The sequence below is a fragment of the Gallus gallus genome, chromosome 8 (genome assembly GCF_016699485.2).
Source record: "Gallus gallus isolate bGalGal1 chromosome 8, bGalGal1.mat.broiler.GRCg7b, whole genome shotgun sequence".
Classification (NCBI taxonomy): Eukaryota; Metazoa; Chordata; class Aves; order Galliformes; family Phasianidae; genus Gallus; species Gallus gallus.
Genome location: NC_052539.1, coordinates 16101292 through 16117958, shown reverse-complemented (window position 1 = coordinate 16117958; position 16667 = coordinate 16101292). Strand labels below are relative to the sequence as shown.

The following is a 16667-nucleotide window of genomic DNA, read 5'->3' as shown; positions in this document are numbered from 1 at the left end:
GAGCCGCGGCCCCGCCTGCCCCTTAAAGGGCACGGGAGGAGGAGGGCGCGTCATGGGCCGGGCCCAAACGACCCGAGCAGCTATTGCCCGCCGGGAGCGGCTATGATGAGCTCTCGTCAGTGGCCGGGCACCTGCAGAGCCTTGGTATGGAAGCTGTGGCACAGCTCTTAGCTCGATGAGGTGACAACCAGCGCACGATGTGTAGAGGAGAAAAAGGATTTCAAAGCCCCACCAGCTTTTATGTGTGCGCATTCTTACACTGTGTGTTGTCAAAGATCTGTCAGCAGTTGAATGTGTCAACAGAACACACGGTTGCTTATTGTTTGCCTTATTGTTTGCCTTTCAAGGCCAGGATGCCGTGAGCCTCCTTGAAGAGCTTCAGAAGTCCGCAACCTCAAGTGGCTGTCAGAGAAGTTATAGCATAAAAGCACGTGTAGTGTAAGGCTTTGCACTCATTGCTTTCCATGACACTCTGCACAGCTGTTACCAACATCCAGGGGAGAGCAGCTCCTCACCGTGGTCCCCAGGCAGGAGCCTGGCTCCAGGCAGTGCACATCTGCACGCTGTGTGCACCACTACAGAAATGTACAATAGTACATATTGTTCAGGGTTTTGTTTTTTTTTTTTTTTTAATCTTATCTATTAACCTGGCAAAATATTTACTCTCGAAATGACCACCCGTACACACAATAGTTATCGCGACTGCAGGTGTTTATTGTAGTGCATTTACAGTAAGTAAACTTGCAGACAAAAGGCGTTCAGTGCCCACTGTGTTGGTGCGCAGCACACAGAATTTCATCACCCGATTTCACACACACTTACGGGATTGGTGCTTAAAATGCAAGTTATCTAAAACGTGCTTTCCTTTGTCTTTCTATTCTGCTCCGATAGTGAAGAGACAATAGGAAATAAGGCATCCATTGCACGGTATCACAACGAGCAAACTATACAAACTAAGTTGACGGAACTGATCTTGTGTAAGATCTAATATTCTGGACAGCCACAGACAGTACCAGGTCATACAGGTTGGTAGGAAACATCAGTTTCTAATGTGTGGTGAGATGTGACTCTCAGAGTCTGTGTCTTTACCTTAGTCCAGGTTTACAGTCTGGTACACTAAAGGAAGTTCTCTACTTAAAAATATATACTTTGAAAGTGCTTCTGCCCTGACCATGCCTTAAAAATGTAAGGTCAGCACACTGCCCAGCAGAATGCTGTAAGGGACTCTGGCTGGGGCTGGCTGTGGGACATCCACATCTCCCCACTCACCTCCCCCCTCCGACTTCATTTCCAGCCTTTCACATCCTCGCCTCTCTGAGAGGAGAGTGCCATATTCCTCACGTGGTGCTTCTCTTCACACAAATATTTAGTTGATGCTCAAAGCCATATTTGAATGGCTTGTAAATCAACCCACTGCGCTGTCTCCAGAAACAAGTTCCACCAAATTTCATAGTTTTAATTTATTGTCACGATTATTACAGATAAAGAAAACTGCTGAGGGCACCAGAGTGCTTTAATTCGCTCACTGCATGAGAGAGAATGCCTGCAGTACTGAGGGCTAGCTTGATGCTCAAAGTCACTGTTGTCTGGCGCTATTTCTTCGTGTTGAAAGTTACTGCCTTCCTAGTCTACCCGTGTAGTCTAGCCAAGTCTGAACACAGGCAGCTTGTTAATGCCCTTTGCAGTCTAGCAAATTTTAACTGAGGAAACAAATAGAGCAAAGCTAAAAACCAAACAAACCTGAGCTAGAAGTGAGAGCGCCTGACCAGAAAGGCTGTAAGTGTATCACAAGCTTTTGCCACAGGTTTACACTGGTTTTGGAGAAAAGCATTTAGATTTAGGGTGTAAGATTTTCCACCAGCTCTATGCTACCCACTTCCTGCAACGTGTGCTGCTTCGGAGCCTCCGTGGTATGTTCCCACACACCATCAGATATGTTCACTAGGACCTGTGCAGGAGAGGGGGAAAAAATGTCAGGTGCACACACCAAAATAATAGTTAAATTGTACAAGAAGCCTTAAAAATGCATCTGAACTATCTAATTATGTATCTGCCTGGTAAGAAACAAGTGTGAACCAGTGTAAAACATTTTTAACATGTGAAAGACTTAGGAGGATCCCCACATGTATTGCAGGCCCACATGATTATCGAAGGAACAGAAGCCGTATCATCTTTACTGCTTGAGATACTCGTTTGTTCCCACAGATCATTTGTCTCAAAGTAAAGCCAGAAGGACACAGAACTGAGCTGAAGGAGTTATGTCCACTAATTCCAGGCAACCACAAAGGCAGCCCCTGGTCTAGCTTCTAGGGACAAAATCATGCTCCTTCCAGGTATAACCAGTTTGGAGTGCTAATGTGCATAGCATGAGGAGCACACGTGGCTCACATTTGCCACCAAAATCAAATAATCAAATAATCAGTTAGGAAATAAGACTCAAAAACCAGGTACTTCAATGCCTGCAGCTCCATTTGCATCCAGGGCTTTGCAGGCTGCCCTGTCCTCCTGAACAACAAGTTGCTTGAGAGCAGTCAGGTTTTCACTTTCAAATGCCTTTCTAGAGTTCTGATCCCTGCCTCGTGTTGAGTTTCTTGTCTGACTACACTGAGAGATGTGCACAGAAAAGGAAATATTAACATCAGCGCCCTTTACCCAGGAGCAAGGCCTGCTCCACTTCATCCCACACTTTCATCCCAAGTAAGGCAACCGGTCGGAACAAGGGCTCTCAGCTCTAGGCGGTGTCGCTGCAGGTTCTGCTCTGTCCTGGTTCCAAAACATGCCCCCATCTCCTCTCCTTCATAGATACGTGACAGTTAACAACACATCACACCCAGAAAAGCCCATGACAAGGAGATGCAAATGTCTTGGATCTTTTTAGGAAGCTGCAAGTGCTTACGGCTCCCGCACCAAGGGGCCCTTCTGCAAGCAAGGCGCAGAGCTGCAGCCAGCCGGGTTAAATATAAACCACATATCCTGCAATTGGTAGTCCTGAAGAAGCAAAGTGTTAAGTAACTGAAGCATTATGCTCTCTGTAGTGGAAGTTAGGCAGTCCTTCTCTAAGTGCTGTGATAACAATACTTAAGCTGTGTGCTCTTTTAAAGCCTTTGCGAGCTGATTCTTTCCAAAAGTTTCTGGCCTGCTACCATCTAAGTTTGGGAACCTCTGGGTAAAGTATAATTGAAAAGTGGATAAGAGGACGCAGAATGAGTTCAGCAAGTCCCGACTGTTGGTACAGAAAGGATTAATATTTGCACATGACACATACAGTGTTTCCAAGTTACTGTGTGTATTTAATAGCGCCGCTCCGAAAGTAATGCCTCCTGCTTTATGATGTTGGCCCACAGTGTCAGTTGGATGTTGGCGGGATGGCAGTAATGGTTGAGCCTTCCCACCAATATGCTGTTACATTTTGTTTCTGTGTCGCACGGCAGCAGAGGGGCAGTCTGACAGAATGGCAGCTGACATGGAAGTGTGTATGAAGCAAGGGTTTGTCACTGAATTCCTCCATGTGGAAAAAAATGGCACCCATTGACATTCCTTGATGCTTGCTGAATGTTTATGCAGACCAAGCAGCAGATGTGAGCACAGTGAGGCAGTGGGTGGCGTGTTTTAGCAGTGGCAACAGTGACAGACTTTTCATTCAAGCGTTTCATTATAGAGCATTACAAATAGTTTCTTATTATTGCAGTGTTTTATTTTTTCCTTGTCCCCCCAAATCAGGTGTGCTTCATAAACATTATACCGGGGATATTTTGTGGTGTGTTGCATTTGCGTATACATTAATGCATAATTTTAACATAGGTACTTACCACTGCAACAACAGAAGAGAGATACAGAACCTTCCTCTTCTAATCTGTACCTTCCAGAGTTTGGTAAGTCTTTGCACTGTGATATAAATCTCTGAAGTTCTGTCTCTGGAAAGCCATCTTGTTGGTAGTGCTAAAAATTGATATTTAGTTAAACCTTTAACAAGGCTGAAGCACAGAACAGACTAAAGCAATATGATAAGAACATAAAGTAAGACTTGCCTCCCCAGACCAATTTTCAGGTATTATTCAAGCGTGAAATTAGAAGATTCAGAGATCTGAATATGAAATTTCTACTTTTTAGTTGATAATAAGCATCCATTAGGGGAGGAAATCAGATGGACTTATAAGAAAACCAAACTAGGATAGAATTAAAAATCTCTTGTAATCACTCCACGCCTTCAAAATAGCTTTTATATTCATTCATAAAACTGGCTTGCACAGCAAGCCGAAATATCAAGGGAGATGAGAGTCTGGATAGCACCAATCTTGCCTTTTTTATTCCAAACAAATTTTAAGAGTTCATGCTTACCTTGATAGTTTCATATGTATCTGTAATGAGTGCAATGAAGAGACTTAGCACCATGTAGATGAACAGGCTGATGAAGGAGTAGAGGTAGATTCTACTGAATAACCAAACCAAGTAACTTTTCTGCTGCATTTTTGCAAAAGTGGCAAACATGTCATCTCCATTTATCAATGAAAAGAGGCATTCAGAAACCACATTCAGAGAACGGAACTGGAAAAAGACAAGGACATCATTGCCACTTTATGTGGGGGCCTAGACTGTACATAACCTGAAAGAGATATATGACTGTTGACTGGCTCCTCTGAACATTTTGTATACCCAGAGCATGACAACACGCAGTGCTAACCAGAAAGCACTTATGGAATGAGGAAAGCTTGTCCCTTCTATACACAAAAGGAATCCAGTCCATTCTTTTGTAAACTCTTGCTATTTGATAAGCCAATTTCACTTTAAAAAAGGATAATATCGCCAAAGCTTTAGTCTGATAACAGTGTTCTGTGAGATCAAAATTGTTTCTCAAAATACCACGCGGGACTCCCAGCATATGACTGGAAGTCACAGAAGCTTCCGCTCCTGACTCAGAGCTTTCACAACCAGAGGGAAGTCTGACCATGTTGTGACAGTCAGGCTGCTCTAACAGTAGCATCATGTTGAAGATGAATGATTTTTGTACTAAGGGAAGCCTTGACATGGAAACGTAGAAGACAACAGTAGTAAACTCTCATTTATTTAGAATCTATTCTATTATTCACATTGTATTTTTAATCTTGAGTATATTACCTTCACGTGGTATGGCCCCAGTACAATCCATCCGCAGAAACAATAACCTAGATAGATCATAGCAGCACAACAGCAGAACCTCATGACGTTGGGTAGTGCTGCTCGCAGTGTTAGAATGAGAAGCTGCAGAAAGCAATGCAAACAGTAAGAATTCAACCAGGCATTTCTTCTTGTTGTCTTACAGCAGCAAACAGAATAAATACCAACAGCATGAAGATCTTAGGAGATCCTTACATTATACTTCTGAAAGAAACCGAGGTAGCGAATGACTCCAAGCCACACCAGCATAGTGGATGTTCCTAGGAGTATGCTACAGACGTCGTAACTTGTCAGACTCTAAAGGAAAAAAATAAAAATAAAAAGAATCAAGTATTATAACAGATGACAGGTCTTAAATTGCAACTCTCATTACAACAAAGATTTAATAAGGAGCTTTGTTTTCCTTAGAAATCTCTCCCATTAGAAATTAGTTTGGGGCAATATGCTGTAGAGAGCAGAAGTGCCACCAAAGAGTAAGGGAACTTTCGAAGTGTTACTCATTCCACATGCCTTTAAAAATTACCATTGATGAACCAGATGCTCACCACGAGCTAAGTGTTATTTGCAAGGCAGCAGCACAGATGGACTGCAGCTGCAGAGATCCCCTTCTCAACGCATAACTCGACAGGCCCTGAAAACACCTCGTGCTGTTCCCAGACCTGCAGGCACTGCAACTGCATCAGCAGATTCCCCATACCAGCCTTGGGATTTTTCTACCACATCCCAACGTACAGTGTAAACCTGATTTTAGAACTACAGAGCAAAAACAGCTCTTCCAGTATGTGGATAAAGCTTTTTGTTCGTTTGTTTGTTTTTATATTGTGAGGTGTCAGCAGAGTTCAGATAAATACTAAGGAGGATTTGGCTATGTAGCAAAGACCCGTGAGATGTAGGAATTTGTCAAGGAGAAGAGTAATTAGCTTTTAATTAGTTCTAACCAGAGCTTCATGTATATTTTATCAGCACTTGGCTGTTCTTCTTCCATCTGGCCCACTTTCATCCAAGTTACCCTACACCCTGTCCCTTGAGGTGCAACTCTTCTCCAAAATGCTCATATCTGGACAGTTAAATAAAAAGTGTTCACTACTTTCTGTGAAAGAATTGACCTCTTCTGAGTGAGCATGGACATCTCTCTCATCTTAGCTCCTTTCTACTTTAAAGTTTACAGCTCCTAAAATAAGATAGAGCAATGTGTGATAATCAAGCAGTCACCAGATCGATTTCAGCTCTGTCCTTTCATCACCACTGTCCAAAGTCTGTTGTGTTGCAATGCTATGCTTCAAAGTCTGATTCAGATTCAGTAAAAAAAAAAAAAACAACATGATCTGAATACTAGAGTGCTTCAGCATAACGTACTGCAACCTTTGTTGCCCAACATTTCATGCTTGTTTATTTATTTTCTGCAGTAAGCTTATTTTAGAAACTGAAGGCTTAAAACCAGGCTGTGGCTGAGTGTTATGTACATGCTGGAAACCAGAAGCTAGGAAAGCAGCAAAGTGATGCTTAAGTTTATGCCAGTTAAACACTTTTTCAATGTGGTATAGAAACTTAAATGCTAAATTAAAATAATAATAATAATAAGTAAATCTAACTGGTCCTAAATGGGGCAGAGAGGAAGTCAGTAGTCTTAAATGTTCAGAGATGAAATAATTTTATTCCTTTGAGACACCTGAAAGGAGTAAAGAGAATTAGAACTATAATACATAATGATATTTGGGAACAATACATCTGAGTTATAATTCCAGACAAGAAGACAGAGTTTCAAAATGTTGTGCCCGTTAGAATCAAGGATAGTCAGCCTAGAGACCTCAGAGACTTAAACCTAGGTGAGACAGAAATAGCCAGCATTGCTTCCACCTAACAGTGTGAGTATCTTACCTTGGCCTGTATCTCCATTTTGAGAGTTGATCCAACGATAGTGAGGACATCACTAACCATAATGAGGATATACCAGCCATTGACAAATTCCATCTGATCATTGTAAGATACCTCTTTCTTGTAATAATATAGGAAAAAACTTACAAATTCCTAGGGGAAAGAAAGAGAGGGAAAAAATTATTAGACTAATGCAAAACACAAAGACTTTCCAAAGGAAGACTTATACCCACTCTTTGGAGCCGAATTCCTTTGACTACTGATCGAGTGCAAAGGATCAATGAGCTCAGACAGATCAGTATGACAAAAGCATCGAAGATCATCATGTAATGCGTATTCTTCTGTACTGCAGGAACAAAAACATAAGTGTTTTATATACATAATCATGCGTTTATATATAATCAGATGCATTTTATCTTGAGTACTGAAGTATGAATCAATTTTTGATGTTTGCTATGTTTATATGAATTAAGACAAATCCTTGCATTTTTCCCACAAAAGCTTGTCTGACATTTTCAAAAGACACAGAAGTATATCTGCACTATCAATACCACTCCAGTTAATTTAGAAAGGTTGACACCGCATCAAAAATGTCATATATCAGAGTGTGAATGTGTCTCACAAGGCTGCAGAATGGGAGGTAGGACTTGTCTGTTTTGCAAGCACTGGAATGGCCCTTTGAGCCACAACATTTATTTAAAAAATAATCTCAGGAATTTTACATCTTCTCTTCCAGAACAGAATTTGACTATCAGATGGCTCTTCTGTCCCTAATTTGCACTATTGCTCAGATAGCTATGACCAACACTGAGCTAGACATGAGCTCTCCATATCTTTTGTTACTAATAATAACATTCTTAATCAATTAAGGACAATTTTTGCACCAAAACTACTGCTAGACATCTTTTTCCTTCTTATCCTTATCATACAGCAGAATCTAGGAGGAGTTAGTATAAGGATTTGACTTTTAATGCTAAAAAAAGTTACTACATTTGAGAAAAAAATTGAAGAAAATTAATGCTAAGGTAGAAAGAATGGGCAGCAAGTCTCCAAAATGGGATGCTAATACTCTAGTTGACATCACAAAGGTACCAACCATCCAGAAAAAGTCCACCTTCTTCTTGTTTAGAAGTCTCTAACACGTGTACTGGTGCCAAACAAGATGGTTCTGCAGTATAGTTCAGCACAGCAGCATTTGACAACACTGCCTTCATATTTTTGCTTGGCTTTCAAAAAATTGTACAGGAGATGATACTGAAAACTGTAACAGGGGCAATCCACATCAATATCAAATGTGGATTATTATAGAGGCCTGCTACCAAAACCTTATCCTACTGCGCAAGTAATCTCTTAGAGGTAGCATGCCATCTGGTGTACATTCATAACAGGGCATCTAACAAAGCTAGCTGATTAACTGTTCAGCAGATTATATGTTTGCTTAAACAGTTTGTTTCATCCTCTGTGATGCATTTCAGTAAATTCACAAAATTAATTCCAGCTAGGATCTTAAAAAAATAACTCTCCTTTTCTTAATACCAGCTGTTCACAAGGGAATTTACTAATGCAGGTATAGCAAAAGAGAAAGCAACAAATAGAAAAATAGACCTCTTTCATCAGGAAAAACAAAAACAAAAACAAACAAACAAACAAAAAATGAAAAAACAAGTGGAATTTAAAGTCCTGCAAAGCTTCCGTTGTTCAAAGTGATTCTTTAATCTACAAAGATCTCTGGCAAAGTTTTGACTGGAGATACTAGCTCCCAACAAAGGGTGCTCCCATTATCAACTATTTAAGATAGATACTCAGCCTTACTGCACATCTCAGTTAGACTCAGGTACACGCTAACCTATGTTTAAGCAGCAATCAGGATTATTTCTAGCTATTTCACTCTAGCAGCCCTTAGCAACAGTGCTTCCTTATCTGCCTGCTGTTAAGTCCTGAAATAAGAGTGAATCAGTTTCAGCTTTCCACCACTATCGCATGTCCTTCCGTTGCCTGGTGCTCCAGCAATGCTTCACAGCCTGCCGTAACCAGTGAGCAGCTTAAGCTCAATAGCCAAAACCAGAGTGATGAAAACATTTTGCTGTAACAGTATCGATGGTACAAGGTTTCACAGCTGTTTAAGAACAATTCTTCAAGAAAAAACAAACAAACAATCAAAAAAGGATTTAGAGCGTACCTATTGGACTGTGTATGTCAACAGTGCTTCATCTTTAACTAAAGATTAACAAACATTACGCTAGTTTAACATGAAAATTTAAGTTTTGTCACTTACTTGATCCAGAAACGTGCCAGTCTTTACATTCCCTGATCTCTATGTCGTTGTCTAGACTGATTTTGATTCTTCCACTGTGGGCTTTATTATCAAACACTATCTGTGGTAACAAAAAGTTAATGAAAAGTGACTGTTAAAACATTATATATTTAGTATATGGTACTGCTAAGTTTGCATAATGATTCAGAATAATTCTCCTCAGGCAGAAGTTATGAAAGCTGTTTAGGATTAAAGTAACTCCTGTTTATTCTAGTCTTGACAAAATGAAAAACAAACCTGGTATTACTTGATTAAGTAAATACCGAAATACGGGTGGAATTCTTTTAAGTACAGACCCACATCCCCGTGGCCTGAAAAAAAAACCACAACATATTCCTAGAAACATCTCTCTAAAGAGAAGAGGTTCATGCTCTTCCCATACTTCAGTGGGATTAGATTACAAAAGCTGTAAACTGAACAAGCACACGAGGACTGTATCAGATGTGCTCAAAGCTTAACCTACAGTAACACCTGAGAGTAGAGTACAGGGTACTAATTCATGGCAAAGTAATCCAGACTCCATTGAGGACACTGAATGGCGCCCGGCACTCCTCAGAAAACATCTGCACTGACTGCATATAGTAGATAAACATAAATGGTTTCTCATTTTTGGACTGAAAGACACAAGGCAGACATCTGTGTACCGTCAGGGTGAAATCGTAACAGTCAGGGAGCTCGTGGTGACGGACGGTCTGGAGGTTGATTGCCTTCAGATTGAACATGAGTTGCACTGCCACGAGCCTGGAACAGGGGCTCACGTTAGTTTTTTGCAAAGAAAATGCACAAAGACACCAATGCAGAAGGTACTTACTCCCCCTTACCTGTGGAAATCCAGAGTGAAATTCAAATTGTGCTTTCCCACTGTTCTGTTGTCTAAAGACATCATCGGCTCAATGTACAAGCAGTCTGCAATGGATAAGTACTCACAATAATATCTCAGGGGTTATCATGCTCTTTAACTGTAATCTGCCCTTCCCACTCCCAAGGCTGTGAAGTGCAGTTGACTAGAGCAGTAAAGATAGCACGCTTAAGTGATGAGTCACTTTAGAGTCTTGGTTACAAATACGTTGGCTTTCTGAACACCAGCCAACTTATTCAGCATGAATTCACTGGGAAGGCTCCTGAAATTAGCTTTATATTAGACCGTCATTGTGCTAACAGCATCACTTTTTGTGCAGTAGGTATAAAGGACTGTTTCCCTGGAAGGGAGATTAGTTACACAGTAGTTTTCTTACCAGTTTTGGCTAGTAGTAAGTTCAGTACAGATCATTTGATACAACTGTACAATACTGGATTTTCACTAAGAATATATCTGTAAGCGTAGGGTCCCTCCTCCCAAAGAAATAATACAATAGGTTAGATTCATCACCAGTCACAATCTCTGGGTCTATATCAAAGGTGTCATTTCCAGGACAGATGGTTCCTTGCTTGTAGAACTGTTGACATACAGCCAGAGCTGTCTCTTCTGCTCCTTTCTTCTCATAAGCATGGTTTCCAACAGAAATGTTGGGCAACTGTAAGTACTAGAGTTCAGAACAATGAGATTAACAAAGTTAGATGGCACCAAAACTACTGATCTCTTGGGAAACAAGCTAACAAACACCAAAAAAAAAGTAACAAGAGTTTAGATTTATGCCATAACCTTTCTTTTTAAATAAAAGGTCATCTAAAGAACTTGGAAATATTCACCACACTACAGCTGAGTCTTCAAATACTTTAAAGCATGGGTGTACAACCTTTGGCTTGCCTGGGCTGCGCTGAGTAAAGAGCAGTTGTCTAAGGCTGCTTCTACAAAGGTCACTACAAAAGTAATGCCTCTTAATTTTTTTCTATGGAAACCACAACTGATACAAAGAGCATAATAACACTGTGGAATAGAGAACATTCTCAGCTACAAAACACTCTCTTTCAGCACAGCCACCACGAGTAGCTGTGCATTTCCAGCAATAATGAGCAGGAACCTGCATGCCACACTCATAAAAATGTGTCAGTGCAGGTGATCCACTGCCACTTTTGCCACTGCTGAAATGCGTCACCCGCCCCTTCACTGTGCTCACATCCACTGTTTGTCTCTATAAATGTTCAGTGTGTGACAATTTTTATAGAATCCTTAGAGTTGGAAGGGACCTTTAAAGGTCATCTAGTCCAAATCCCCTACAATGTACAGGGACATTCACAGCTAGATCAGGTTGCCCAGAACTTGATCCAGCCTCACCTTGAAAGTCTTGAGGGATGAAGCATCAACTATATCCCTAGACAATCTGTTCCAGTTCCTCACTACCTTCACTGTAAAAGACTTTTTCCTTATATCCAACCTAAATCTACCCTCCCTGAGCTTGAAGCCATTTCCCCTTGTTCTATCACCACAGACCCCGCTAAAGAGTCTGTCCCCTTCTTTTCTACAGCTCCCCTTTAGATATTGAAAGGCTGCAACCAGGTCACGTCGCAGCCTTCTCTTCTCCAGGCTGAACAGCCTCAGGTCTCTCAGCCTGTCCTCATAGGAGAAGTGTTCCATCCCTGGGATTATTTTTGTGGCCTTCTGGATGTGCTTCAATAGGTCCCTGTCTCTCCTGTACTGAGGACTCCACATCTGGATGCAGTACTCAAGGGAAGGACTCAATAGTGCAGAGCAGAGAGGCAAGATCACCTCCCTCACCCTGCTGGCCATCCTGCTTTTGATACAGCCCAGGATATGGTTGGCTTTCTGGGCTGCAAGGGCACACTGCTGGCTGACGTCTACCTTCTCATCCACCACTACTCCCACATTTGTTTTGGCAGGGCTGCACTTAATCCTTGTATAGCTTGTATTGATAGTGAGGGTTGCCTTGATCCAGTGGCAAGATCTTGCATTTTTCTGCATGGAGGAATTAAATGACACACCTTTCCTTCATACACACTTCCATGCCAGAAACCATGCTGTCAGACTGCCCCTCTGCTGCCATCTGTCACATGGCACTAACATATAACGGGATACTGGTGGGAAGGTTCAGCTCTACTGTCATCCCACTAAAATCTGTCCCTGACGCTTTGGGCCAACATAATAAAACAGGAGGCATTGCTTGCAGAGGAGCCCCTGAAAAATATATACTGTAGTTTATGTATATAAGTAAAGCAATAAAAATATAAAACCAGTGGGATATTTGACCTTGTTTTTGTGAAACTAACACATTAGTCTGGTTTGATGGAAATGGTTGCAGTTCTTAGTGAGTTCTCAAGGTCTTCAGTAGAGATTTTTGATGAAATTTTACTCCTGTACTTCATCGTTGAGTACAGTTGTTCACAAATGTACACACTGCCAGAAGGTGATGACACAGATAAGACATGACTGTTAAGTGAGGGGTACTTCTCTCTGGTGAGAAAGGTCTTATAAAAGTCTGGTAAAGAGACATGATCAGATTTTTGATTGCAATTCTGTACATTCTATTTGAAAATTCACATGTAATATATTTATGTTGACTGAAACTGAAGTCACAAATATGCAAAACTCGTATAATTTTTTGGCAATCTTGAAGACCTCCTTATGTCCCAGTTTTAGCCCAGAGTGGGGTTAATATTGCACTGGTGTTCAGTTGGAGCTGAGTGATGGTTGTGCAGAGCGGTGGGGCAGAGCCACCACCATGATGGTGCAGGGTAGGGGGTGGCTGCAGTGCCAGCTGTGCCTGGCTGCATGCTGCCTGAGGGTCATGAGTTGGACACATCTGCTTTAAGGTATTTGGCAAAAGCAAGAAGCGCAGGATTTGGGTCTAAATCCCTGTTTGCTGTGTATTATTTTCCTTTTTACAACCCTTATTGAAAGTGTAATTCATTATTTGCAAAGCACTCTGGCTAAAATCCAAGCAGCTCATTGAGAACAGAATCTATTCATTAGCTCCAGGGGTGTCTGCACAAGTCCAGTGCTCTGGCAATGAGAGGCAGTCTGTTTCTGCTCCTGAAAAACCAGCAGATTTCTCCACCAGTTAATTCCAGAAATGGCTTTACCTAAAGTGTTAACGCTATTCAACTAATTTAGCAACTGATATAGCATCACTATTTTTCTTAATGACTTATGGTATAGGAAGAGCAGTGAGATCTGAGTCATTTCAGGTTTTTCTAGTCTACCACTCCTATTCCTTTTAACTCCATGTTACTTTAATGCCACTAAGGAAATATGCCTCCAACAGCAAGAAAAATTGAAGAGCAGAAGTACATCGACTCTGGACAGGGATTGACCTGTGAAAGCTCACCTGCAAGCACTAAGCTGCAACTATGTCTGAGTGAGTGCCTCCGACACTTGCCCTTTACACAGACTTTGAGACTCAAAGTCATGGATGTGCCAAAGAGCCAGTCCTTGTCTGAGCCTGTCTGGTGACCAGCACTGTGTGCAGCATTTACAGTTATTGAATCCATTAAAAAAAAGTGACAGGTCGAGGGTCTTGTGCTTAGGAAAATCCAGCAGAGTAGTCTCCCATTCAATACAAAATCTTAAATACTCAGCAATCCCATTTTGTTACCTCAACATAAAGTCTTGTCAACAGCGTAGGAAAAGCAGTGTTTGAAACCTTATCTTTTCATGAAAAGTACGTCTCCAGGACATCATTAACTCAAGATGTGTTACTTCTTGTATGTCACATTATATTTTTCATTTAATAGATGGGATACAAGCTTTTCCCTCTACCTACTATGTAAGCAAGTCAATATTCTAGTATTAAGCAACAGGTGCATGCATTCAATCTCAGACACAATCCAGGAAGAAAGAGGAAGAAAGTGCACCCAGGTAAAGAGCATGTATATTGTATACATTGCAGTGATGATCCTTACCTGATTGATGGCAAAGAATATTTGGTCATAGACATCTGTCTGTGTGTATACCGCATAGGTATCATCCATTCTGTCCATGTACCCTTTCAAGAAGAGATGTTTGAATGCAATAGTGTTCTCTTCTTTGAAAGCAACCACCATTTGATTGCTCAATCCAAAAAGCACCAGCTGAAAAAGACATTTGTATTTCCTGTTCAAAGACAAATTTGACTTCTGCATCCATAGACGAATTCTGTCCTACAAACAGCTGGTTACTCTCATCATGCTGGTAAACACAGCACTTACATGCAGGCTATTCCATTTCAGAGCTGGTCAAAAGAAAGTTTTAAGGAAACAATGGGTTTTAAGAACGTTCCTTTAACACAATGAGCAGCTTCTTGGCTAAGGACTTGCATTTTCACAAAGAAACGGATACTATCTCAAATTCAATCTACCCATATACTGTTACCTGTGATTGTTACTTCAGCCCGACACTAATAGAACTTGCCTTAGGAAACCTAAGTGTTTCTCAGAGAAAAAGGCAGGACAAGACATAACCAGACCTCACTTTGAAGTCCTGACTCCAGTGCAAAAAAGGTAAATTGAGGACAACTCAAACAAATAAACAAAAGCAAAAAACCATCTTTCTCTCAGGTTTGAGTAAAAGGTGCCTTGACAGTAATAGATGAAAAAGGTGCTTGTAACAGGATAACTTCAGAGCTGTCACATACTGCAACAGCTCTTGAAATTAGCATAAAACCCTTCTAGCTGCTATCCAGGACGGGAAAGGTTCCCAGAAGAATGCTCTCTATTGTTTGCAGGAGCTCACAGTTCTCCTCAGTGCCTATTGTTTCACAACTAGCGTCTGGCTGTATTGGGAACAAACTCATCAGAGGTAAGTAGTGAACCAGTAGTCTACGGATTAGCTTTATGGCCATGAGGCAAACTGGATATTTAGTTTTTGATAAGGATAACTCAGTGGTTACAAAGGCATTAAAGCAGTCTGTGTGCAAGCTGGGTGTTGAAGACCCACAGGAATGCACTAGCAAATCAGTAGCACAAAGATTTAATTACCTATTGGCAGATTTTCTCTGAATCCCACAGATCTTATTTAGATTCTCCCGCCATAAAATTTTATTTCTAATTGTAAAATGGGACAGATAACAACCAGAGAGGAAAAGGAGAAAAAAAAAATCCTTAAAGATGGTTCCTTTCATCTCCACTCTCAGGAAATCTATTTTTCAGTCAGTAGTTTAAGAAAACTATGTCACCCAGGATCCTGAGATCTACACGCTATCTGTGTGATCAAGACAGTTCTGCATTCTGTCCTCTTTCAGTCTACACAGTAGGCCAAGGAAAAGCCTTCATCATCTGCACCCCTCATTTGAATTCATTGGATTGAGTCCCTGCTTGCACAGTACTCACCTGAATGGTAACCATTGCTATTTTGAGCAGCTGAATCCCAAGTTTCCAAGGTTTTCTGCCCCGAGCCCAGAATTTTTCACATGGGTTCATGAAGAAGAACTTCAGCTTCCTCCTGAGCTGGTCTTCCGCCACCAGCTCTTGTGGCAGCAATAGGTGTTGTCCGTAGCTGCAGAGCCCTTCGTCATCCCGAGCACTGCAGCTGCTTACAGCCACTTCAGGAGTCTCCATTGCTGAAATGACAAACGTCTGTGGCAGTCGGAAAACATGCAAGCATCAATACAGCAGCATTAGATCAGCCTGCGCTGACAACCTGGGCCCCAGAGCTGTTTGTCTTCTGCGAAGGTACCCACAGGTTACACTGAGCTTAGGAGCTAACTCGTCATGCTGCACACACTCTAGAGGCAGAACCCATACAGGTAATTTAACATTCAATTACAAATGGAATTTCTGTCCTTTTGGAATGATGCAGTCACTTATGGAAAACCTCTTCCCCTCTCTTTCCCAACACCAGCACCACATACGCAGGACACTGTGACTCACTTCCTCCTGTCTAGAAGAGCACCAAAGCCTCTCTGCAGTGCTCTGGGCACATATCTCCCTCGGGTGCTGGCGTTCCCCACAGCTGCCCACCAGCTGCCCAGTACCCAAAAGAAATGCAGCTTTCAAGACAAACAGTGCTTTTTTCAGACGTCAGTGATAGCATCATTCTTCGCTGGAAGTGGAGCCCCAGCGTGCCAAGTGCAATTCAGATACATTACCTGAGCAACTAACTGGCACTTAGCACCACTATATCGATTGCTACAGCCGTAAAAGCCTGAACGGAAACCACGGGTGATCATGAACCCGGCAATAAGGCCGAAGGTAATGGTAAGCATCACGAGGAGCTCAGCTGCCAGGTGGCGACAAGTTCGGAACCGGCGGTCGGACACCGCCAGCAGGGATGGGGACAGGTGAGCCCCGCACAGCCCCGCTCCGGTTCCTCAGGGCTGCACCGACAGGGGATGCAGCACAGCGGGGCTGTCGGGCATCCTCCTCTCAGCACATCGGGCTTTTCCACACCAATATGCTTTGCCACCGCTGCGCTGCTCTCAGTGCACGCGCCTGATAACAAAAAAGTACTTCT

At 41.9% G+C, this 16667-nt stretch overlaps 1 protein-coding gene across 30 annotated transcripts in view; it reads right to left on the bottom strand.

The window, feature by feature from the left end:
- Nucleotides 1–693: 693 nt before the first annotated feature.
- Nucleotides 694–16667, bottom strand: part of MCOLN3 (mucolipin 3) — a 42737-nt gene continuing 26763 nt past the window's right edge. For 26 of the 30 annotated variants that reach the window (XM_046944643.1, XM_046944654.1, XM_046944650.1 and 23 more), the window contains 14 exons: nucleotides 15545–15774; nucleotides 14141–14308; nucleotides 10713–10866; nucleotides 10165–10249; nucleotides 9988–10084; nucleotides 9305–9404; nucleotides 7263–7375; nucleotides 7033–7182; nucleotides 5350–5451; nucleotides 5116–5238; nucleotides 4339–4545; nucleotides 3810–3939; nucleotides 2653–2794; nucleotides 694–1948 (listed from right to left, as the gene is read on the bottom strand). In XM_046944643.1, coding sequence (XP_046800599.1) covers nucleotides 2676–2794; nucleotides 3810–3939; nucleotides 4339–4545; nucleotides 5116–5238; nucleotides 5350–5451; nucleotides 7033–7182; nucleotides 7263–7375; nucleotides 9305–9404; nucleotides 9988–10084; nucleotides 10165–10249; nucleotides 10713–10866; nucleotides 14141–14308; nucleotides 15545–15774 — 1778 coding nt within the window. In that variant the 3' untranslated portion in view covers nucleotides 694–1948; nucleotides 2653–2675. Of the gene's footprint in view, nucleotides 1949–2652; nucleotides 2795–3809; nucleotides 3940–4338; nucleotides 4546–5115; nucleotides 5239–5349; nucleotides 5452–7032; nucleotides 7183–7262; nucleotides 7376–9304; nucleotides 9405–9987; nucleotides 10085–10164; nucleotides 10250–10712; nucleotides 10867–14140; nucleotides 14512–15544; nucleotides 15775–16084; nucleotides 16202–16667 lie in introns of those variants that run through there. The other 4 variants (XM_046944659.1, XM_046944658.1, XM_025152975.3 and 1 more) reach the window with 3 other exon arrangements.